The sequence below is a fragment of the Alligator sinensis genome, unplaced genomic scaffold (genome assembly GCF_000455745.1).
Source record: "Alligator sinensis unplaced genomic scaffold, ASM45574v1 scaffold28_1, whole genome shotgun sequence".
NCBI classification, from domain to species: Eukaryota; Metazoa; Chordata; order Crocodylia; family Alligatoridae; genus Alligator; species Alligator sinensis.
This window is the reverse complement of record NW_005842133.1, coordinates 1,447,375-1,473,140: the sequence shown is the minus strand read 5'-3', so window position 1 is coordinate 1,473,140 and position 25,766 is coordinate 1,447,375. Positions and strand designations below refer to the sequence as shown.

At 43.7% G+C, this 25,766-nt stretch overlaps 1 protein-coding gene across 1 annotated transcript in view; it reads right to left on the bottom strand.

The window, feature by feature from the left end:
- Window positions 1–25,505, bottom strand: part of LOC102388691 — a 175,686-nt gene extending 150,181 nt beyond the window's left edge. The window contains 18 exon segments of the mRNA XM_025205924.1: window positions 864–1,252; window positions 2,930–3,102; window positions 3,789–4,000; window positions 4,329–4,479; window positions 5,893–5,925; window positions 6,117–6,428; window positions 8,084–8,292; window positions 9,659–9,809; window positions 11,439–11,471; window positions 11,658–11,965; window positions 13,223–13,272; window positions 14,594–14,691; window positions 15,975–16,283; window positions 17,240–17,257; window positions 18,551–18,610; window positions 19,035–19,094; window positions 22,666–22,745; window positions 25,410–25,505. Coding sequence (XP_025061709.1) covers window positions 864–1,252; window positions 2,930–3,102; window positions 3,789–4,000; window positions 4,329–4,479; window positions 5,893–5,925; window positions 6,117–6,428; window positions 8,084–8,292; window positions 9,659–9,809; window positions 11,439–11,471; window positions 11,658–11,965; window positions 13,223–13,272; window positions 14,594–14,691; window positions 15,975–16,283; window positions 17,240–17,257; window positions 18,551–18,610; window positions 19,035–19,094; window positions 22,666–22,726 — 2,627 coding nt within the window. The 5' untranslated portion in view covers window positions 22,727–22,745; window positions 25,410–25,505.
- Window positions 25,506–25,766: the final 261 nt, after the last annotated feature.

Here is a 25,766-nt window from a genome sequence, read left to right as displayed (position 1 = left end):
GCTTATGCAGGGGGTCGGACTCGATGATCTATTGAGGTCCCTTCCGACCCTAACATCTATGAATCTATGAATCTATGAAATTCATTGGAAGAGGGGAAGAATCTCCATATAAGTGGCTGAGATATTCAGCCAGTATAGGGGAACACACAATTCAATCCCTGCTCCTGGGAAGATGTCTAATTACTCATATAAAGTGGAATGAATGTACAGGAAGGCAGAGCACTCCATCCCAGAATCTCTTTGGCATATTGTTTGTGGCTGTCCTGCGTACTGCAGGATTCAGGTTCAAATCCTTCATGAATAGAAGGGATTTGCCCCCGTATCTCCCATATTTTGAGTCAGTGTTCTAATAGTGTAGAAACCAGTCCTTCATTTCTTTTGCTTTCTTTACAAGAGCACAAAATAACGTCTCATTTCATGTAGTACAAAATAGATATTATCAATAATTTTTAAAAGGGCTTGTTTTAACAAAAAAACCCCCAAAACAATATGATCCAAATAGATTTTTCCCTCAGTTCCTAAACTGAAATACCAATTATTCATATAGCCATAAGGCTGTAAATGGATGTGAATCCTTTGATTTCCCTGGAATTGCAGCCCTTTGCATCAAAAGTAACAATATTACCTCCTTGAGTGGAATAACTGGCGCATAATCTAAATATCATTTCTAGAGTTATATATTATTTCTAGCCAAGTTTTGCCAAATGTTCTTGTCTCCTGCTACATTTTAAAAATGTATGGATAGCAAGAATTGAAATTGGTACAAATGGATTCAAATCCACTATTCTGATTCCTCCTTAAATAAAAACTATGTGAGAGTTCATATCCAAAAGAATTTTTTCCCTCACTGAGAAAGTTCTTACCCATTCCTGATTAAATCATATGATGTAGTTGTAAAATCATTGGGATCAGGGGATGCTACACACGTGTCCACAAACAACACCAGATTCGAGTCAGAGCTGTGAAGATACGCTTGAAGGAATAGATTCTGGTTTAAATCAACGTAGTATGGCCAGTCATAGACTGGCTGTGAGAATGATGATGATCTATAAAATGTCAGGTTCACATTGTATCTGCTGTACTGAGTTTCGTTGACCTCAATAACATTGTCAGCAACATACATAACTTGTACCCAGGTGTTCTGGAGCATTTTGCAGTTGACATGCACATGAAGGTCCTTTTGTCTTTTGATTATGTAACCAGAAGAGGTTACTGTGATCTGGTTGGTATAAGTGATTGTATTGTTGTCTCCCTGGTAGAAGGACATATTAGAAGGACAAAACAAAATTATCTCATGTAGTCATTTTTATATTATGCATACTAAATTCTGATGTACCCCTAAGCCTCTGGCAGATGTAACCAGTAATTAAGATGTAATTAATCAGTTTATTAAGTCTTAATACAGTCATGCAATTAATGGTGTGATAGAACAGGAAATAAGCCACAAAAGTTATTACACAAAATGCTTTTTAAAACTTCATGGTTTTGTATATTTTCTGTAATAACTTTTGGCTGATTCCCATTGTGCCTTAAATTGAACATGTGGCCAGGCAAATCAGCTGATCGGGCTCCCAGTCTCGGGGGTGTATCTGAGCCCTTGACTCTGGGGCATTTCCAAAGCTGGGAGCACCAATCAGCTGCCTGGTTTGCTACCTGCCATTGCAGGGGGAGCCCAGAAACATGCTCCCATGCTCCCCTTGCAATGGCAACATGGTATGATTGGTACGTTCCCTGGGCAGCCGGCTGGGCAGCATGTGCACCCTGCATCGCTTACCCGTAAAGCCCCCTGCAGAGAGGCAGCCCTGCCCTCAGCCCCAGGCCCTGCATCTAGCTGCAGTATGCCACCTGAGGCCAGCAGCACCCCCTGCTCCCTCAGCCCCCAGCCAGCTTCCCCAGCCCTGCCCCACAGCACCCAAGCCCCACTTACCTCTAGGAGCCAGAGGCAAAGGGCATGGCTCCACAGTGGCAGTGCTTGCCCACAAAGTGTTCCCCCGCTCGCTCCCCCAGCCAGCATGCAGCCACCAGCATCCTGCACCACTGCAGACCGATGCAGCCAGTCGTGGGGCATAAGCAGCGGTGCAGTGGCGGGCACTACATGCAAGCCCCCTTTCCACCCCCCGGCCAAGAGGCATGTATGTGGCCTACACACAGTGGTTGCCACCACACTGCCACTGCCATGCCCTGTGCCACTTGCCCACAAAGCCGTGCAGGTGGCCATGGGATGGTAGCACAGGGTGCAGTGGCAGTTGTGGTGGCGGCCTCCGTGTGCAAACCCTCTGTCAGGCAGGGCGGCACGTGCGTGGTCCGCAGAGTGGCCCTCCATCCCGGCCCTGCTCCTGTGACTGAGAACACAGGCACACTCCCCCCCTTCTTGATCTACACCCCCAGCACCTTCCCTTTTTCCCTTTTCCCTGCCCCTTCCGCCCACACACACTTACCTGCTGGGGTGGGTGTCTGTGTGCGCCTCTGTTCCTGCATGTCTGTGGGTTTTGGGGGCTGTTGTGAGGGGCATCAGGAGGGCTATTGAGGCTGTGGGGAGGAGGGGGGGAATGCAGGGCACCAGCAGCACTGGGAGGAGCTGTGGGGGGCCTTTAATTTTTATCATGGATTTTGGGTTTTTAATCAGAAAATTTGCAATTTTTAATCAGAGAAAACCAGGATCCCTAAATTGACTATCAGCTTTGCTTGGAAAAAACCTTCATGTCTGGGTTTAAGTTATTCAGACAGATCTCTCCTGCACATTGTGCCTCATACAAGCAATGTACAATCAATAAGATTTCCTGCAGGCAGTGAGCTTGAACGTTCAAACAAGCCTAGTCCCCACAAACAGCACTGCATGTTACAATTCATAATCTTTCACAAAAAGAGCTCTGCGATTTGAACCGGCTTATACAGGTTGCTAAACCATTCAGCATCAGCTTCATCATACCTCTCTTCTGGTGCCACAGCGGGTGTATGGTATATCAAAAATAACATAGTATGGTGTAATTGTTGGTCTACAAGAAGGGTCATTCAAGCTGACATCCCATGCAGAGTAGCCTTGTGAACTGAGGTAGGCTCTGCTAACAACTGCCTTCATGTATTCTGGCAAGCACAGGAGCGCTGGTGAATGGGGAAAAACAAACATTAATGAAGTCGGTCATCTGATAGGGATTAAATATTGCAATTTAACCAAATCTATTACCTATTGTGTTCATATGTTGTGGAAGAAAGAGGTTCATAAGCCAAACCTCATAATTTCACTTTTCAATATGCACTTTGAAAAGAGAAAGAGTTTTCTTTCCATATGGAAAAAGGTTTAGGGTTTTGAATGGCTGCTGGGAACAGTGCCAAGTTTTAAGTTTCTCTGTATCACAAGGCATGGAAAAAATGTAGAGATTTCAGAGAAAATCAACAAAAGTGAGAAAAGGGCCATAAAATATCTACACTGTAAAATGTGGGGAGTCCAACAGAAGTTTTGTATGCATTAATACTAAGATTTAGTTAAAAGGAAGTATTCAAAAAGCTAATGAGATTATACAGAGTGAATTCCAGGTGAATATTCAAGAAAATATCTAAAAAATAATTCCTTTGGTAACAACTTGCAGATTTTTTTAAACGTAAAATTAATTATGGTCTGAAAGGGATAGGTTCATAATCATGAAATATGAGACTAACAGGTTATTTAAAGAAAAACATATAGCTATAGATATAGATATTGATCTATCTCTATATATTAGTTACAAAACAAAATCAGTAGTTTGGATAGTTTGTTTAGAAATAAAATTCTTTACTGGACATGGACTTACTAGTATTCTGATCTGCTGGAATGGAGTAATAGTCAGCCGAAAACCCTCTGGCTGCGTAGCTGTAGTCACCGTGAAACCGAACAGTCATCAAGTTTGAGGACGATGTGTAGGTGATAACAGAAGCATAACAAATTCTCCCAAGCAATGGAGAGGTATACAATGGTCCATCATACACTTCAATGTAGTTATATTGGCATTGACCACCTTCCAACCTGGGGAATAAACATGAACATGGTGTATGCATTGTAAAAACTCCCATTTAAAAGCTTATCATAAAACAGCCCATTAATCTATGATGACATACTTGATATTGTCAAGTCTTCAGGAGCAGAAAGGCTCTCTGGATTTTATATGTAAAAACATGTCGTTAGAGCTGAACAAACAAAAGAATACCGTCAGTAAAATTTTCATCTTCGATTTGTAGTTTGCTTACATTGCAAGAACATGCTGAGAAACGCCACTGAAAAGGAAAGGGTATTAAGTTTCCAAAACCAAAGTTTTGAGCCCATTAATAGCCCGTAAAGTTTTTGTTATACTTACGTAATATCTCTGAATGTGACCGTTACACGGTAATTGTTCATTACTTGTATTTCCCATACACAGTTGGCATTGCCTGCATAATTTCCAGGATAGAATGGGCTGTGAAATGTCCCAGATGAATTTGAAAGTAAACCACCACAAGAAGGCCTTGCTGCAGAATCAAATATAAGAATATAATGAAATATAAGAATCAGAAACATATCCTACTAAATAACTTATGCATAATTTATTAGACGAGATACTCTAATTGTTTATATTTATGAGTTGTTTATATTTACTGCTGCATGTATTTTCATATTGTTGCTAAGTCCAATCGAAAATTACGTTCAGGCTACAGTACATTAGCCTCAGGGCCACAAAAGCATGGATGATGATGGCCAGATCTGAATCTGAAAGATTATTTGGATGTTTTATTTTTAGTGCAGCATGGAAATAAATTTTTGAACAATCATCTAATAGGTTTGAACTAAAAATTATGTATGAAGTAAAATAAGATATCTATATTCAACTTCTGGAATGTTGCCATTTTTATTTAATGACTATTTTTATGTTATATATGGCATGCACCGTGTTTCTCAATTTGGTCTCTAAAAAGTCCTTATTTTGGATACTTGATATATAATTTTATATTACCAGCTTTAAAGGAAATACAAAGAACAATTATTAATTTAAGATTATTTGAACATGTTCAGTATGATCCATCCAATTTATTTGTCTTCTAAACTGTTATGCAGATGATTAATTTTGATGATAATAATAGTTTCACTAGTCTTTGGGAGTAGACATGCAAGCAAAGTGAACAATATATTTAAGGGTTTGCAATACTGCAGCCTGAGTTCTTACTAGAAATTCCTTCATTTAAGCCTTTTATAGCTTCGTTTCTTTAAACTATTTCCTTGTTTAAAATATTAGCTATGCAATCACAGGCTGCCCCCACCATGAAAATGGGGACTGAGGGGTGGGGCAGCGCTGCTGGCCTCACCCCGCTGCTCCGGCACGTCAATCCCTGCTATCATAGGGCAGGGGGGCAAGCAGGGATGGAGCCCCATGTTTGGCCCCATTCCCCCCACACCGCACTCCTTCCTGCCATGTCAGCTTCAGAATTGTTTCCCTCCCCACCGCATCCCCCTCTGCCTCCAAGGAGCAGGGTCAGGGAGGGGCCCCTGAGTCCGTGCTGCTCCGGCCCCTGAGTCCCGGGGGCTCCATCCCCGCCATCTCCCTCTGCCTCCAAGGAGCAGGGCCATAGTGGGGGGAGTAAAGACAGTGTCACTGGCCTCACCCTCCTGCCCCCCGCTCTCGCCCATCAGCTCCCGCTGTCCTGGCAGTGCTTCTGCCTCTGCAGAGCATTCTGATTGGTTGTTTAAGTGAGCATTGTGATTGACTGCTGAGACAACCAATCAGAGTGTAAATAAAGTGTTGCAGACAAACAGAGTAAGATTTGTATACTATTAGAATGCAAGCAATGGGGTCTATTTCCTGTATCACAGGTGTGACTATGCTCCATGGTAGATTCCAACCAGGTAGCAGAGAGGACTGCTACAGGAAGAACAAGTAACAGACTTACCTGATGCAGGCGTCTGTGTTGTTGTAGTGGGAGCTGTTAATACAAAAAGAGATGCAATATGAAACTAAGGATGTTTTCATATTAAGATCTATTCTTACATATGGCCTTAAATTAGAATTCCTGTGCTCATAAATATGTTCATGTAATACATAACACACTCTATCACTCTCTCTCATGACAGGCAATATACAGGTAAGTATTTATCAAAGAACATTAGCGATTACCTGAGCAGATGACACCAGCATCTTCACCATGAGCACAGTTGTGTGTGCCCCATCCACGGTGAGGACATTGCCAGAGGAATGACTCATTCCCTGAACACTGCACATCGTCCAGGTGAATAGATCCTGAGCCTTGGCCAAAATATGCATTTCCTGGCGCTGAAGCGGCCAGGCCACATCCAAGCTGCCTGCACACAACCTGGGCATCTCTTTGATCCCACGAATCATCACAAACTGTCCCCCAGTTTCCATTGTGATAAATTTCTATGCGCCCCTCACATCTATTGCTTCCATTCACCAATCTGAGGCTGGTACCTTCAAAGACAGAGAAAAGAGCTTTATTGCTCACAAGCATTCACAGTCACATTCCTGTTGGCATATTGCGACCCTATCTTCCGAGAATTCAGTTTCCATGCCGCAGCCTGCCCCTGCACGTCACGGCAGGGAGGCTTCGGCTCCTCTCCGCTACGTCTGTGAAATACACTGGGGACAATCACTGTCTCACAGATTTAAGCCCCTAAGGCACATCTCAGACAATACTCCATTTTGCAGTACTGTCAGAGTGCTATTACTTCCCCACGCTGTTTCCCATAAACACCAGTGAGGATTTTCCCATAGGACTCGGGTTTTCTGACAAATCCCACCTCAAATGGCCAGGTCTTAATAAATTGGCCTGCCCCTGCTCAATGGCAAGAAAGCATTCAAACCAATTTCTGATTTCATCTCACTTGTTAGATGCATCATACTATACTATAGTGACTTCTGATTTGCTGCTTTATACATTATGGGTTTTTGGCCCTTCTTTAGGGATTGACTATCCCCCACTTCTTTGCTGTTAGGAAAAGCAGCCAATCAGAGCTGCCAACCAAGAGGGGTCAGCTTAATCTCTCTGCAGGCAGAACAGAGAATGGCCTTGTCACCCCAATACTACCTCCAGAAGCATGCAAAGACCAAAGTCTGAGACAGCACTGAAATGCTGACCCCTAGGCGCTAACACAAGCTCGGAGGAGCAGCTGAACCAAGTTGATGGTTAAACTCCCAACGCCATTAGTGACACGTCCTGCTGTTTCTCCCACCTAGGTGAGGAAAAGATACAGGTCTCACCCTTGGCAGCAAGGGAGCTCAACAGCCCAAGACAAGAGGGTCACGAAGGGCAGGAGGGACCTAGGCAGCAGTCAGCTCAGGACAAGAGGAATGTGTGGGGGGACAGGGGACAGGGCTCAGAACTGGGACTGGTGGGAAAGCAGGCAACTTGAATCCCTCCCCAGCTGGGGCAGGTGCACTGATGTCCGAGAGTGATTACTGAGGGCCCCAACTCCATCATTTGCCCAGCATGTGCAGCAGCCCTGACTGGCTGTCTTTCATGTGGAGATGGGGAAAGTGGGGAATGGTAGTCTCTCCCGCTCATAGCAAGACATATGCATGCACATTGGCTCTCTTGTTCTTTGCACATGCTGGCAGGTCTAGAAAGTATTAGGACTTTTCCTGCTTATTATATAAGATACGTCCCAATATTACGAGATATTTACAATATCATTGGGGAATCGCGTCATTTATTCTCTGAAGCTAATATTCCAGAAATGAAATCATTGAATGATGACAGTTCATAGGTATTTTCATGGAGCTGAGCTTGATACCCATTAATGGACTGTTTAGCAAATAAAAAAAGGGGGGTTACATCATTAACTTAGGAAGAACTTCTTCACAGTTTGAGTGGCCAAGGTCTGGAACGGGCTCCCAAGGGAGGTGGTGCTCTCCCCGACCCTGGGGGTCTTCAAGAGGAGGTTAGATAAGCAACTAGCTGGGGTCATTTAGACCCAGCTCTCTTTCCTGCCTATCATCTGCCCCCGGCCCTCTTTCCTGCCTATGCAAGGGGTCGGACTCGATGATCTAGTGAGGTCCCTTCCGACCCTAACATCTATGAATCTGTGAATCTATTAAATGAAATAGCATACGGAGTATATACTTACTATTGTCATATTCGAGAAATGAATAATATACTGCCCGGAAACCTCTTCTTGTGACACTACCATCACTGTGAAACTGAACCATCAGTTTGTTTGAGAGCGATGTAATCGTGTGCATGGAATCATTACACACTCTCCCAAGTAACGTGAGCCCATAAAAGCCTGTATCATAGACCTCAATGTAATCATATTGGCAAGAATCACCTTCCAGCCTAAGTAGAAAAATGCAAGTGTATTTTAACTTCACATTTCCCCCGTTATAACACCAGTTTTAAAATATTCTGTTAGGAATATTAGCACTCAAATGTAATGAAACAAAGCAGGGCCACAGAATGGAAGCTAGACAGACAAGGTTTGCAAAGGGGTGTCCAATGGGGTTGTGACTTCTTGCCAGGATTTTATCAGGCTAGGATGTAAGGATCGTTTGCAGAAGGCAAGAGAGATGTGACTGGGGACCCTGTTCAGAGCCCCGGAAACCATGTGTAACCAGTACCTCAATAAAAGCTGACCTGAAACTATAGCCGCTGTCTGGTGGATCACGCAGTCAATTCTACCCTCACCTACTTGTAGGTTCACATTACACCCCCTGTTAATTTCATTATTTGCCTTTTCACTTCAATTCTTAGTGCTACTGTTCATGTCTTATTGAGTTAATTCAGAAACAGATCTAGATTCAGACTCAGGTAAAACTTTTCATCTTTGAATCCCAGAAGACTTAACTGGAACAGGACTTACATTTCAGAAACTCTTTAATGTTAGCCTAGATTTCCATGTACGTGTGGTAAAGACAAGGAGCACAATCATGCCAGCAATACATGGCTCTAACAAAGCACAGTCACACTAGCAGGTCCACCATAGGTTAAGAGTAGATTCTGACAGCACAAGGACGCATTTTGTGTAGCAGAGACCCTTATCCCCAAACAACACCCTTTTACACTTTTCTAGGATGCTATACTATTTTAATCATATGATTTAAACTACTTTCCCAATCATATTGCCTATCCATGGGTATCAAGTACTTAAGATTTGCATCAATAATGCAATTTTGGCCTGTAGCTGTAATACTTTATGGAAAACAGTCTTCATTTGTGCCTCTAATTCCTCCCTACAAGCATGTCCCAGGGCAGTCTTAAACTTTTGCATCATAGAATCCAGACTAACTACGAGGACTCTTGCCTACATTATATGTAATTGTAGACTCAGTCCAACGCTTACCTACCTTAACTCACTACTTTCAACAAAAAAAAATCTATATTCTATGAGAAATTCATTTAATTGTTCTAAAAAGGAAGTATCGCAAATTTTATCTGAAGTGTATTTTAAAAAGTAATCAGTGTTGGATGATCTGTAGGAACATGAAGCATGTAAAACTGACTTCATTGTGTTTCTCTTATGGAACCAAACCCATTGCGGGGCCCAACCCCTATATCAGTCTATTCTCACTGCACCAGCGGCAGTGCTATTCTCCCTCTCTCGGTTTACCACTGACACTCCAATTATTCTAAACATCCAGGAAGCGTTCTTGAGACATACTGGACAGCACTTTAAAAACCTTATTTACTATTGTTCTTTACTTACTGAACATCCGTAAACGTGAGATTTATGAGGCGGCCCGAGGATACTTGGATTCGCCACACACAATTCATGTTATTTGAATAGTTTCCAGGATAGAATGGACTGGAAAATGTGCCATATGATTGTGTCAGCAATCCACCACAGGAATAGTTCCCTGCACAATAAAATACAAAGCAACAAAATGCTAAACAGCCATTCCCACCAATTTCTACATACGTTCTTGTCCCAGGGGAACTGGGGTGGCAGGAGGGCCCCAAGCCAAAAGAGAGCCCCACTTACCTCTCATTGAGCCCGAAGAGCCGGAGGAGAGGCGCGCGGCGAAACCACCGGTGAGGGTGATTAGCCGCACATATATCCGGCTCCGGTTGGGCAGCGTGGGCGGGAGACGCCGCCCGGGATACATAAAAAGCGGCCCCGACGATGCGGACGGGCGGCTAATGAGTGGAGGCTGGAGGGAGGAGCCCTCACACGGAGGGGATCAGCCACCGCGGCCGGCAGCGCGGAAAGCCGGGGGCAGAGCCAGGAGAGGCTCCGAGAGAGTCGGCAGTGACACCAACAGTAAAGCTGGCAGGGAAGTCAGCTGCAGCGTTGATAGCAGAGCCGGCAGGGAAGCCGGCTGCAATGTCAATAGCAGAGCTGGCAGGGAAGCTGGTTGTAACGCCGGCACGCGGGAGACCCGGTAGCCACGTCAGCCCCAGAGGCGGCAGTGAAGGTGGGAGCAACGCCGACGGGGGATCTAGCAGTTGCGCCCGCAGCAGAGCCAGCGGCAGCACCCACGGAGGAACCAGAGGGAGGAGCCGAGGGAGCAGTGTCAGGGCAGGCCGGCACTAAGACCTAGGAGCGAGCCTGTGCGGAAGTCTCGGAGAAGAGGTAACAGAGGGCCGAGTCCAACGGGCCCTCGTCGGGCCGCACCAGAGGGCGGACGGAGACCCGAAGTGGGGTTGGACAATGGACCTTCGTGGCCCACAGCGGCCGTAGGAAGAGGCGGGGATTCAACACCCCAGTGGGTGAACTGCCAGGGCGGTGGAACCCGAGCCCAGGGCAGTCCACACGGCCCAGAGGCACCCTTGTGGGCCTCCTGGCCCAGTAGTTTAGGGGCCTCGGTTATCTCGGTGGTGGGATAGGCACATCATGTCACAGGGTGATTAAGTATGGAGCGATAGGAAGTCTTATTGGAGGGACCAGGCCGGAGGTCCTCGCGGACCATACGCCAGGCCCGAAGATCCAGGCACGCAGCTGGCAAGCCATGGGCAGAAGTTGGGGAAGAGCTGAGGACACCAAAGGGGCCTGAAGATCAGCAGCCCAAGGTGGCGAGTGGCCGGGGTGTAGGGGAGGTTGGAGCCCCGTGAGTGTCCGCCGGGAGGCGCGACGACCCTGGAGGCTGCTCCAAGGGGGAACCCCTCCACTGAGGGAACATCCAAGTCATGGCAGGCGAGTTAAGGGGACCCCCTGACGTCAGCAGGGGTAGCCTGTGGGGTTTACCAGCGAGCCCAGGATACACACGATCCCTAGTCCGGGCAAAGGCCGCACGGGAGCGCTTAATTGAACGGAGGCGGGCACAGTTCTAGACAAGGCACAATACCAGCCTGTGCTGCGATATTCAAAAAGATACTCTCCTAGCAGAAATTGGAGAGGTCCCAGAATGACCTTCGTTTCCCCCTTTTATTCACCTACGCAAGCATTTGGGTCTATTTACTGTACTATAGGTGTTACAATGCTTCATGGTAGATTAAAACCAGGTAGCAGAGAGGACTGCTACAGGAAGAACAAGTAACAGACTAACCTGTTCCAGGCGTCTGCGTTGTTGTAGTGGTAGCTGTTAACGCAAAAAGAGATGCAATGTGAAATTAAGAATGTTTTCATATTAAGATCTATTCTTACATATGGCCTTAAATAAGAAGTGCTCATAAATATGTTCATGTAATACATAACATACTCTATCACTCTCTCTCATGACAGGCAATATACAGGTAAGTATTTCTCGAAGAATATTAGCGATTACCTGAGCAGATGACACCAGCATCTTCACCATGAGCACAGTTGTGTGTGCCCCATCCACGGTGAGGACATTGCCAGAGGAATGACTCATTCCCTGAACACTGCACATCGTCCAGGTGAATAGATCCTGAGCCTTGGCCAAAATATGCATTTCCTGGCGCTGAAGCGGCCAGGCCACATCCAAGCTGCCTGCACACAACCTGGGCATCTCTTTGATCCCACGAATCATCACAAACTGTCCCCCAGTTTCCATTGTGATAAATTTCTATGCGCCCCTCACATCTATTGCTTCCATTCACCAATCTGAGGCTGGTACCTTCAAAGACAGAGAAAAGAGCTTTATTGCTCACAAGCATTCACAGTCACATTCCTGTTGGCATATTGCGACCCTATCTTCCGAGAATTCAGTTTCCATGCCGCAGCCTGCCCCTGCACGTCACGGCAGGGAGGCTTCGGCTCCTCTCCGCTACGTCTGTGAAATACACTGGGGACAATCACTGTCTCACAGATTTAAGCCCCTAAGGCACATCTCAGACAATACTCCATTTTGCAGTACTGTCAGAGTGCTATTACTTCCCCACGCTGTTTCCCATAAACACCAGTGAGGATTTTCCCATAGGACTCGGGTTTTCTGACAAATCCCACCTCCAATGGCCAGGTCTTAATAAATTGGCCTGCCCCTGCTCAATGGCAAGAAAGCATTCAAACCAATTTCTGATTTCATCTCACTTGTTAGATGCATCATACTATACTATAGTGACTTCTGATTTGCTACTTTATACATTATGGGTTTTCGGCCCTTCTTTAGGGATTGACTATCCCCCACTTCTTTGCTGTTAGGAAAGCAGCCAATCAGAGCTACCAGCCAGTAAGGTAGGACTTGCCTCTCAGCAGACATAATAGATAATGGCCAGTTCATAGGTATTTTCATGGAGCAGAGCTTGACATCATTATAGACAGGATAGAACGGACTAGAAAATGTGCCATACGAATACTGAAGAATGTCACCACAGGAATAGTTCTCTGCAGAGTAAAATTCAGTGCATGAAAATACTTAAGAGGCATGGCCATCAATTTCGACATACGCTCTTCTAGACCAGGTAGAATTCCAGCCTGTGTTACGATATTCAAAGATACTCTCCTAACAGAGACTGGACAGGTCCCACAATGACTTCTTTTCCCTTTTATTCAAATATGCAAGCATTTGGGTCTATTTACTGTATTACAGGTGTGACTATGCTTCATGGTAGATTCCAACCAGGTAGCAGAGCGGACTGCTACAGGAAGAACAAGTAACAGGCTTACCTGCTCCAGGCGTCTGCGTTGTTGTAGTGGTAGCTGTTAATACAAAAAGAGTGCTCTTACTTCCCGACGCTATGCTTCCCATAAACACCAGTGAGGATTTTCCCATCGGACCCAGGTGTTCTGACAAATCCCACCTCAAATGGCCAGGTCTGAATAAATTGTCCTGCTGGCGCTCAATGGCAAGAAAACATTCAAACCAGTTTTTGCTTTAATCTCACATATTAGATGCATCAGATCCTCCATTTCATTTTGCCATTTATACATTATGAGTTTTCAGCCCATTCTGTAGGGATTGGCTGACCCCCATTTCTTTGCTGTTAGGATAAGCCACCAGTCAGAGCTGCCAACCAGCAGGGGACAGCTTAATCTCTCAGCAGGCAGAACAGAGAATGGCCTTGTCACCCCAATACTACCTCCAGAAGCATGCAAAGACCAAAGTCTGAGACAGCACTGAAATGCTGACCCCTAGGCGCTAACACAAGCTCGGAGGAGCAGCTGAACCAAGTTGATGGTTAAACTCCCAACGCCATTAGTGACACGTCCTGCTGTTTCTCCCACCTAGGTGAGGAAAAGATACAGGTCTCACCCTTGGCAGCAAGGGAGCTCAACAGCCCAAGACAAGAGGGTCACGAAGGGCAGGAGGGACCTAGGCAGCAGTCAGCTCAGGACAAGAGGAATGTGTGGGGGGACAGGGGACAGGGCTCAGAACTGGGACTGGTGGGAAAGCAGGCAACTTGAATCCCTCCCCAGCTGGGGCAGGTGCACTGATGTCCGAGAGTGATTACTGAGGGCCCCAACTCCATCATTTGCCCAGCATGTGCAGCAGCCCTGACTGGCTGTCTTTCATGTGGAGATGGGGAAAGTGGGGAATGGTAGTCTCTCCCGCTCATAGCAAGACATATGCATGCACATTGGCATACAAAAGAGATGCAATATGAAACTAAGGGTGTTTTCATATTAAGATCTATTCTTATATGTGGCCTAAACTATTCTACCACAGGTAGTCTCATGGAAATCTCCAGAAACCCTCGTGGTGATAATACCTAACTCCTTAAGGATTCTGGTTTTATTGATGTCCTCTGTATCATGTGACAATGTTTGCTGACTTGCTTGAACATCAACAAACTTGGACTTAATACAACTATTCCTTTCTACCTATTAATTATAAGAAATATATAGTGAATATATAACCCACAAATGGTGAATATATAACCCACAATTGTAGTCTGCGGCTTGTTGTTTTTTCCTACCAGATCTAAACACTATTTGATTACACCCACTTATGGAATCCTGAACTTTTTACTGACCATTCCATTAATTCAGATCATGCCCTTCTATACATGACAATATATTTCCTTTTTAGCAAGGACAAACTATAGTAGCCTTTGTCCAACGCCCTATTATTTACATTTTTTAGAGTAGTGGCACAAATGCAGCTTTTCCGGTAAATATAGTGGATATTACTTGAGAGCTACATATTTATTATGCTTGCATTTTAAATGCATATACACTTTACAGTATGAGTTCTGTACAATGCTTTTCAGCGTATGGGGCTCAATTCTGTCTGGCTGTGACTTTTATGTATAGTAGTAAACTATTCAGAAGTTTAAATTTAAGCCTGTTCTTCAATCCTACGTATTCTGTATCACCCTGCAGGGTCAGGTCTATAAACCATTTACAGCTTAGCTCAAATTCGGACTTACCTCTTTCTGGAGGTGCTGTCACTCCAGAATCTGTTAGTATAGAAAAATAAGATATTAGACACAAGACATTACTAATACAAACAGGATGCATATACACACGCACTTTACTGTGCATTAGTCTATTTTAATATGCATTAAAGTGTCACAAAAAACTTTGCTGTTTCGCTAATGTGCATTACAAAAGGATAGTGTGCATTTTTCTAGTACCTCACAACGGGTGAAGGTACTAAATTGAATGTGCATTACCTAAAATGAATGTGTAGACACACCCCTAGTCCCTCATTGATGGCATGACTCAAAAGCAAAATAGCAAATGTTTGAAACATGTTTACAAAAAACTTGTGTCCATTAAGATCATTATCACAGGTTAAAATTTTGTAAGTGTAAATCACACTAAGTTTAACTGAGAATTTACTACTTGCTTTTATGGAGATTGGATTGGGTCTATCTTGATCTACCTTAATATCTGTCTTGTCTATCCATACCTTACGTTCCCTCTAAATGTTACACTTATGCTGCGATTGTGTTAATCACACCATAAATGACAAGGGTGCTATGTGTACACACAACTTAAGGTGCTGTAAATGGCAAACAAGGCATAAAATGTTTCCACAGATAGTGTAGAACAATTTTATGGTTAATTTCTACGGTCCTTTAAATTGAATGCGAGGCCAGGACAACAATCAGCTGATTGTTGGCTTGGGTTGAGGACCACACCAAGAGCTGGAACTGGCCACAGTGCGGCCCTTACTTGCCTGGCAATCAGCTGGTTGTCAGCTCAGGCTGGGCATTGCACTGAGGTCTCAAACCAGCACCAGTGTGGTCCCCAGGCAGAGCCAACAATCAGCTGATTGTCAACCCTGGCCATGAACCCATGGGCATGCGGTTTTCAACTTACTGGGGCAGTTGCCTAAACTTGGGCTCCCCCTGCAATGGCAAGTAGGGTATGATGGGGATCTGATTTCTAGTCTCAAAATTGTGTCTCCTGTTATGTGTGCAGCATGGGAGGAGGCATGATTGTGGGGATCATGAATCAGATCCCATTGTGCATTTAAATGAATGTCTTCCAGTAACATTAGATTAAAACATCATCTCACTCCCCATTATACTCTACATCCACTGCTTGTATACTTGCCCTTAGAAATAAAGTTCATATATTCAAAGTACATTGATTTGAGACATTTTACTACCATGGAGTATAAAACAAAGATTTTTTAAAAAGCAGAAGCCTTAGTATAGCCTGAAATAAGTGGATACTAGGGGTGTCAAGATGTAAAAGCCACAGATATATGAGAAAAACAAAGAATACATACCTGAACATATCACACTGGCATCCCCATAATAGTCACATGAACGGGGCCAATGTTGATAAGGACACTCCCATAAAAAATGTTCAGAGCCAGTGCAGTTCACTGCTGTCATCAGAGGATATAACCAGCCTTCACCATAATAGGAATTTCTCAACGCAGCAACAGCTGAGCCACAATTAAGTTGTCTGCACAAAACCCGTGCATCGTTCATATCCCATAAAGAGCCACAAACTTTATACCAGCTTCCAAAATAAAATATTTCAACACGACCTGCACATCTGTTTGGCCCATTCGTGAGTTGCACAAGTAGTACTTGGAAAGACAAAATAATTCAGTGTTAGTGTTTTCCTTTGTTTTCACTGGAGAATGGATTTAATGTCAATGCTTATGAAACGACACAAAACTGATACAAAACTATTTTATTTTTACACAAAAAGTGCTGCTTTGTATAAAAAGGCTTCTCAGTTCTAGGACACTGAGATTAAATAACCTCCCTAAAATAAATAGTAAAAATCCTACAACACCATACATAAGCCAAAAGTAAAATCCTGACCCTTCTGGAAGTTTTTAACTTACTTCAATGCACCAGGATGAAGCAGGACTAAAATGATGCATCCTACAGTTGTACACTGGGAGGTGGGGGATGGGAAAGAATAGGGGAAGTGGGCTTTTCCCCCCTCTTTATTATTAAGGGTAAGACTGGGATAAAGTCCATTCCAGAAACTTAGAGATGGTATGGAGAGAAAAGGAGCAAAAAAGTGAAGACTGAAGACTTTTGAATTTTAAGAGCACCAGAATGACTATTTAAAAAATGGCACCTTATTTATATTACTACCACTTCAAACCACTCTGACAAGGGAAAGTGGCCTTCCCACGAAGACAAACATACTGTATGAGCACTTGATGGTTGTTTCACCCAAGGGTTGCCTATTTTTTCTCAACTCTCTCCTCCCTTCTGAATTACCTACCTTTTGAATTACCTACAAATTTATCCCTGAGACACAAAATAATTGTGAGACCAATATTTCTAGGTCACCAATTAACATTTGGACCAAGTTCGCAGCGCAAAGCTGTTATGACCAAATAACAGCTATAACTTAATAGTACTTCGCTTTCAGGGAAGGTTTGGTTTGGATCCAAGTTGAACATAATACAATAAATATCTTGTAAGAGTCCTGAGTCTACAGGATGGTTTTTGAGGCAATAGGCAATATTGTAAATCAAAGGAAAAGCAAAATGTAAATAATACCATATATAGATTGACTCACCATCGCCTATAGTTTGATCTGAAAAAAGCATATGAAATAAAAGACATTAGCACGAAACACTTAGGTGTATTCAAAGCATTCCCTTTTTACTCCCCCAAATTGTAATCACTTGTTTGTGAAGTGCGAGTACGTCAGGAATGTTGCAAACATGACTGAGACAAAGTGCCTCATTCTACCAGAAAGCAATTTCTAAAAATGTTAATGAGGCAGAAAGGACACATTCCAAACCTACTAATTTCGAATCTTTGAGTTTCGTACACCTTAGCCAGCAGACCTATACAGAGCCCAACACCAACCTACGGATTTAGAAAGATTTGGTCATAGATGCCTAGATTCACTGCAGCGTGTCCTCCTATCCATCCTCTTCAGAATTAGAGAGAGTAATGATGTTATCCAAGTTTTGGCTGTAGTCAGCTTCCATCCACCCTCAATCCAGCCCTGGACAACTTATCCAGTGGGTCAGTGGGAAGATAGATCCTATCCAGTTCTAGGATGTATTCAGCATGAGCAAATGGGAACAGAAGGGAGTGGTTCTTTCCTCAGTCCTTCTGCAACAGGATAAAGGTGAGCAGGCTGGGAAACTTCTCTTTTCAACCTCTTGTATCATCTGGCTGCAGGAGTGAGGTTTTTTACCATCACCGTCCTGCCTGCTGATTTCCTCAACTCCATGCAGGAGTTCCTAAACTCTCACAGGGCCCCTGTAAATCTAAGCTCCTACTTTGAAGGAGCATTCCCTATGCATGATACAAAAGCAGGCAAGTGGAATTGTCAATACCAGTGAAAGGCTGATGTTGGCAGGATACTTAGATTTATTGGTTATATCTTGGTCAGATTGGTTTTCCCAGTCAGAAAATGTTACCCAAGGAGGAAATATCGGAAGAGCTGTGCAGCCTCTTTCACTGCACGAAACCAACACTTTTTGAAAAACAGCTACAGGGGTCTTTGCAATTGTACAATAAAGGATGGGTCTAGAAGAGATGCTTAGAGGACAGTAGCCTGTTACTACTGTGCAGTAGCGTTGCTGGGCACAAACCATGATGCAATGTTACTGTGCAATAGTAACAAGGTACTGCACAGTCAGTGTCACCAGGCAACCATGCCAGGATGCTACTGCACAGTAACACCCGTTATTTAGTACTTGATTATGCAGTCATTTAGTACTTGGTTATTTTTTTGCAGTATTGTGTCAGTGATTTCATGAGATATGATGACACCACAAAAAAGTATACTACAGATTTGACTGATGGATATAACAAAAGCCAAATATGCACAGCACCACTGGAAAATAAAGTTAAACAAGATGGGACTTACAGGTGGTAGTTTCAGGTGTTGTAGTAAACTCAGTTGTAGTGGTGGTTGTAGATCTTGTATCTTTAAGGAAACAAGGTAAATTAGAAATGTTTTTTTCCAAGGATATTAGTTTCAAGATTTCTGTTACTTAATACGTAATAAGGGTCTTTAGTTACCAGTTTGGTGTGTTAAGTGACCCTCTAAGGAAGCTTTTGCTTACTATGATTGTAATAAAAGCTTACTTTTTCATTCCTTTTACAAGAGGATGTGAAAATACAATGCAAATGTCTTGATGGAAAGAAAGGGCACTGGGGAGAAAGATATTTAGTACTTGATTATGCAGTCATTTAGTACTTGGTTATTTTTTTGCAGTATTGTCTCAGTGATTTCATGAGATATGATGATACCACAAAAAAAGTATACTACAGATTTGACTGATAGATATAACAAAAGCCAAATATGCACAGCACCACTGGAAAATAAAGTTAAACAAGATGGGACTTACAGGTGGTAGGTTCAGGTGTTGTAGTAAACTCAGTTGTAGTGGTGGTTGTAGATCTTGTATCTTTAAGGAAACAAGATAAATTAGAAATGATTTTCTTTTTTCAAGGATATTAGTTTCAAGATTTCTGTTACTTAATACGTAATAAGGGTCTTTAGTTACCAGTTTGGTGTGTTTGGTGTGTTAAGTGACCCTCTAAGGAAGCTTTTGCTTACTATGATTGTAATAAAAGTTTACTTTTTCATTCCTTTTACAAAAGGATGTGAAAATACAATGCAAATGTCTTGATGGAAAGAAAGGGCACTGGGGAGAAAGATATTTGCACAGATTTCAATAGTTAGGACAGTGGCCAGGAGGGATCACAAATATATGTTTCTGGAACCTGTTTGGTTAACTCTCTGCTTCTATTATCTGCTAGTTAATATCATAAACTCACCACATAATAACATTTCTCAATGTATTTTTAAGCTCTACTAATCTAATATAATACAAGCCTTAGTCCATCTGTCTTTCTGTCTGTCTGTCCATAACACTCCGGGCCATCTGCACATGTGCTGCCGAGAGGGCAGGCGGTGATTGGCTGGCCTGGGCACAACTTTGTGCTGGGTCTTAGGGGAGGGGGCAGAGGCAGTCGGGGGCTAGTGAGTCACCACGCTGCACCCCCCCCCGACAACAGCTGGCACGGAGGGGGAGGGAAGCAGGAAAGGAAGGGGAATGGTGGTGGCACAGTGGAAGTACCACCACTGGGGGAAAGGCTGGGTGGGGAGGGAGTGGGACTAAGACTATACCAGGCTGATCCTGGAGGTGGGGGGTGCGCTCAGGCAGGGCTGAGTTGTGGGGCCATGGGAGCCCAACGGTCCCTCCAGGGGTGCAGAAGGGCAGCTCCCACTGCTGTGCACTCTACAGGGGAGCTTTGCAGGGGTGGGGGGCACATGCCCTCCCTCTTGGCTCCTCCATGCAGTGCCCTTGGATAACCCACTGGGCTCTGACTGCCCCATGGCATGTGGCTGGGTGTGTGTGGCATGCCGCATGTGGCTGGGTGTGTATGGTGTGCAGCATGTCTGGGTGTGTATGGTGTGTGGCATGTGGCTGGGCATGTGGCTGGGTGCATGTGGCGTGCGGCACATGTCTGTGTGCGTGGCATGTGGGTGTGCGCATGGCATCTAGTTTTGGCTGGGTGTGTGTGTTGGGGGTGTGGCATGTAGTTGAGTGTGTGCATGTGGTGCATGGCTGGGTGTGGGTATGTGTATGTGTGTGTGTGTGGTGCATGTGATGTGTGGCTGGCTGTGTGTGTGGCATGTGGTGTGTGGCATGTGACTGGGTGTGTGGCTGGATGTGTGTGGCATGTGGCTGAGTGTGTGTGGCATGTGACTGTATGTGCATGGCATGTCACTAGGTATGTGGTGGGCTGTGCGTGTGTGGGCGGCATGTGGCTGGGTGTGGGTGGCATGCAGCATGTGGCTGGGCACGTGGCTGGCTGGGTGCATGTGGCATGCAGCACATGGATGGGCATTTCTTGGGGTGTGTGGCATGTGGCTGGGTATGTGTGTGGATGTGGCTGTGTGCATGGCATGTGGCTGGGTGCATGGTGTGTAGCATGTGGCTGTGTGTGTTGTGGGGGGGGGGGCACGAGTCATGTGGCTGGCACAAGTCACCTGTATTAAGCCCCTGCATATTTCAAAATGGCCATGGGCGCTCTTTGGCTAAACTTTGTTGAATGAGCTTTAGATGAAGCATGCCGTGGCCATTTTGAAATATGCAGTGTCTTAATACATGTGACTGTATTAAACATGTGACTGTATCAACAGCAAATAGGCAGAGCTTCAACAGCAAATAGGCAGAGCCCTTTTCTCCCCAGCACCACCTGTGGTGACAAGGAACAATGGTCATAAGCTGATGGAGAATAGGTTTAGGTTGGAGATCAGAAGGCAATATTTTACAGTTAGGGTGGCCAAAATCTGGAACCAACTTCCCAGGGAGGTGGTCCTCGCCCCTACCTTGGGCAAATTCAAGAGGAGGTTGGACGATCACCTGTCTGGGGTCTTGTGAACCCAGCATTCAGTTCTGCCTGTGGCAGGGGGTCAGGCTAGATGAGCTGTTCAGGTCCCTCCTGACCCTAGCTACTATGAAACTATGATTGTATTAAGTATTCCAGTAAGTTTAGGGAAACACTATTGCCCATCTACCCTGCTCTGTAGCCCTGTGCCCAACAAGGAAGCGTACTACTCTGCTCTGCCTGAAATGCAGTTGGTAGCCAGACTGCAGGGAAGCAGCGGGTGATAGATGCAAGCTCTTAAACAGCACATCTTTCACAGGCCTATGTTAATGGGGCTAATTCAAACACTTCCAATTAAAGACAGTAGGAGATGGATAGGGAGAGAAGCAGGCACAAAGAATTAAAGAAGGGTGGCTAAGTCAGGAACTTAAGAGACATACAAGGCCAAACACTTAATCAAGGGAATGGAGACATAGCTCTGATCCTAGGTGCCGGATGTTAGGAAGGATATTTTCTGTTGGGCAAAAGGCCCTTCTCTTTAGAAGTTACATAGGGTTAATTTGTAGATCTTTACATCCATGTTTTAACATAGTCATTCATAAACACACTAAAAATATAAATCTAAAACATACTTATCAGTTATGTATCATTTAATGAAGGGGCTGGAGGGAACAAAACAGGTATAATGCAGCTTAAATAATGGTCATGAAAATTATCTGCGTTTTTTCCAGGTACAAAAGGTCCAAGCTACGTAATTTGTGCTTTATGGAATTAAACAGGTCAGTCAACCTTAACACACATAAAACGAGAGTAAAAAGACAAAGGAGAAACTGACTGCATCCTGAAGTAAGCACAATATTTCATTTATTCTAAGTGAACTATGACATACTATTGCTTGTGATAGTATCTATCATATATTATCTTGTGATGGTGTTTCACTATAAATAAGAACTGGATTGTTCCCTGTGCACCTGGAAGTATTATTTCAAAGCATTTAAAAATAAAAAAGCAATTTAGCAAAAAACCCAATTTCTCCTTACACCACACTGCAAAGGTAAAGATTTGGAGACAGAAACCACCTGAATATTTATTTGATTTTAGTTATGGTTGAGGTCTATAAGGCTACAAACAAATGTCACATTTGTTCTGGGAGAAACCATTTTGCCCTAGGACAAATGCAATCATTCAGACATCCGGGTCTGTTGTCCCCGGACTGCATTGTTAAATCAGTAGTAGGAAAGTGACAGTACATACAGCCACTCACTAACCCTGATTGGAAGGGTGATGTGTACACACCAATCCCAGGACTTTTTGGGACAAACACAGGTACAAGTTGTCCTGGGACAAATGCCATGTTTGTTCCAAGGCTAAGACAAAACACTGGAAGGTAACTGGACTGATTTAATTGCACTAGGCACTTATTGTTTCTCTTTAAACAACAATGACGTTAGTTCAATATTTCTATTGAACATTGTGAGTTAACGTTCTAGCTAATAGAGTCTAGCTAATCTAGACTGTCTTTAATTTTTGCATAAAATTATCATTAGCCTGAGTTCTCTAAGTGAAATCAATAAGAAAAAGCAAAAATGTGTCATTTTATGGTGAGAATTACATTGGAAAGATTTTAAGCATGTTTACCTGTAGTAGTTGCCAGAACTCCTGAACTTAACAATAGCATCCAAGTGAAGACCATCATCATGCCCGTTTTGCCAGAGCTCCTGTCAAAAAAGGAACATCAGACTTTATAAGCTGTGATGCTGAAGAGGTGTGACACAAGAACCTGTGTTATCTCTATAGTAAACTAGTATGAAGTTCATCCGCAGGGTGGTTTCACTGAAGCCACATTGACCTTTTGTTTAATTTGTTATCCAACACTTTCAACTTCCTGGTCTGCCCAAAGACAATATTTGAAGAGTCACATTTTTCACTTCTTAGAGGAGTCCCATTGTGCCATTGCCAAGGTTGCAAACTATCCTAACGGTTCATTTGATTAATGAACCAACTTACCTTTAACAGAGGCATAGTTGGGCACTTGATTGCCCTGGGGAACAGTAGTGCATGGGACAGTGTCACTGGCTGGACTGGCACTGTCATGGTTGTGACAATCCAAACAGTGCAGCTGCTACTCTTTTTATGCTTTCCCAGGGTCAGTACCTAGGCTGGTGCCCCAGTCACCATTCCTTCCTTATGCTACTGACATTTAGTGTCTGTACAGTGGACCCAGGTGTTTTGTTTGATGAAGACACATGAAGGAAAAATGTTTGTGCCAATACAAGATGGCAAAGTGGGATTGTGGTCAGCCTACCAATTTGCTCAGCCTTCCTCCAGGGAAGGCTTTTTAGTGGTACTTGAATGGTTTCATGTTACATACATAAAAGTGCATGAATATTTTCAGATAACTAGGGCCAACCAATAACTTTGCACGGAACCATGAAAAAAATCTATGGATTTTTATGCAAAAATCAGGTGAATCTTATAGTTTCAGCCAAATGTCACTCTCAGGACATGCCTGCATTGCCTCCAAAATGGTAGGGAGAACAGTGGAGCATGGCACCCACCCATTCACACACCACCCTGAAAAATGTAACCTAGTCAACACTCAGTGTGGCAATGGGCACTCCTCAATGGGACAGGTTGCTACAGGTTGCCCAGTGCTGCAGTGAGGGTAGCTATGTTGTACATTTTTGAGGTACTGGTGAAGAGTGGGCATTCCCTAGCATGGTGGTTCACACACTCCTGCATCCTTTGAACTGAAATTAAGAAGTATTTTTGTATCTGTTCCTCAGTGAGTTATATAAATGCATTGTGATGTTAGTGTCACTAGTAAAGTAACGACTGTCACTCGTATTTGAGTATGACAACCACTGATACTGAGAATCAGTTTCCACACATAGGGTTCAGGAAACATGCCAGGGCAAGTTGGTGTCTATGTTCCCTCCTACTGTCAGCCAAGGTGGCGTGACGATGTTCTATCGCTTGGTCTACTTCGTTCACAGTGGAGTGCCAACCTTGCCTATCATGGGCCATATCTTCCCAGGACATTAAGTCTTATAGTGCAGCATGAGTGGAAGTTTCTAACTGGGTTCTCCTTTCTTCCATGCAAAGTTTCAAAACATCAACAAATTGGTTTGGTTTTGAAGCAGCCTTCTGTCTTGGAGTATGAATCCTGACATTCAGTTTAGTACAGATAAGCTGGTGATCCATAGAGCATTCTGCACCTTTCATGGCCCTGGTAATGTAAACATCCCTGAGGTCATTGTGACAAGCAATGGCATAGTCTAGAAGGTGCCAGCTTTTTGACTGAGCACCACCAAAAGTAGAACCACTTTCTGGCATGTTGAAAAAGGGGTTTGTAACAACAAGGTCAAACTCTATGCAGTGTGTTAAGAGTAATTCTCCATTTATGTTTAAAGACCCACATCTGAATTTCCCCACGACTCTGTTCCAAGTAGTGTGGTCATCTCCAAAGTGTGCATTGAAGTCACCCAGTAGTAGGATTTTATCACTGTTGGGTATGTTTCTTAGAGTGTCACACAGCTGGGGGTAGAACTGAGTCTTCATTTATTTGGGAGCAAGTAGTGTTGGGGTGAAGGCACTTCTTATTGCCAGAAAGTTGTTGTAGGACAGTGGTATCCACAAGGTCGTTAGGCACTTGGATATTGACACTGTTGTTGTTGTTGTTGCTTCCAAATAGATTTGGGTTTCATTAATGTTGGGTAAATGTAGTATGTTTCTGAGTACTCAAGAAATAAGTGCTAGCTGAAAGGCACAAAGACACTGCCTCTGCGTTGAACAGCACACCAGTAGAATTCAACAGATCACAACAGGTAAAAGTTCAGTCATGGGGGAAACAAAGCACAAACGTTCCAGTGAAAACATTATATGCCTACTTCCATGAGATACGCACACAGCTTGTTGACTTCATAAACGTAGGCAGCTGTCGTCTTTACTATGCTTCTTCAAGAATGATGACCCAAGTGATATCAGGAGGTGGCTTGGCTAACAGGTTTGTGGAATGGTTACATACATAGAGGTGAATAAAAAAACCACAAAGACAAAAGGGCAAAAAAGGGCAATGAGCACTGGTGTTATTGTAACAGAAGACGGAAATGGAAAAGCCCAAGGGGAAAGCCAGCGCAAGCACTTTAACTTATATCCAGTGCAATAAGGAAGAGCCAAGAGGCAATATTTTGAGCCAAGAGCAAATAAATCAGGTGATAGTTTCTTGAATAAACAACTGCATTCACACACAATTCAGGTGTGGGTTTTGTACATACTTTGTAGTTAGATGCTTTAGGAGAATTTCATTACTAGACAAACCGTGAACAGTGAGTCTGAACAAATAGAAAGCATTATGGCATATTATTATGAGTTTACTTTACCAGCTATACTTGCATCTTTCTTTGCCAGGTGGTCTCTCATAATACCTAGAAGGACTGTCATTTTCTTTTGCTTCTCCAAGTCACCTGAAAATGTTTGCTTCCACTATACTGTAAAAAAAAAAAAAAAAAAAAAAAAAATCAAACATCATCAACTTGAAAAAAACCCCACTCTGTTCTGTCAATATTTCAAGTATTCAAGTGTTCTGTCAATATTTTAACTTTAAGTATAAATGATTATTGTTAGTGGCTTGTTCTTGTCCTGGTGTGTTCAGCCAAGTTTGCATGGGAACCTCTGCAAAAGTTTAACCAACTAAGAGCATGTACAACTTCAAGAAAATATCTTTTAAACAAAGAGGT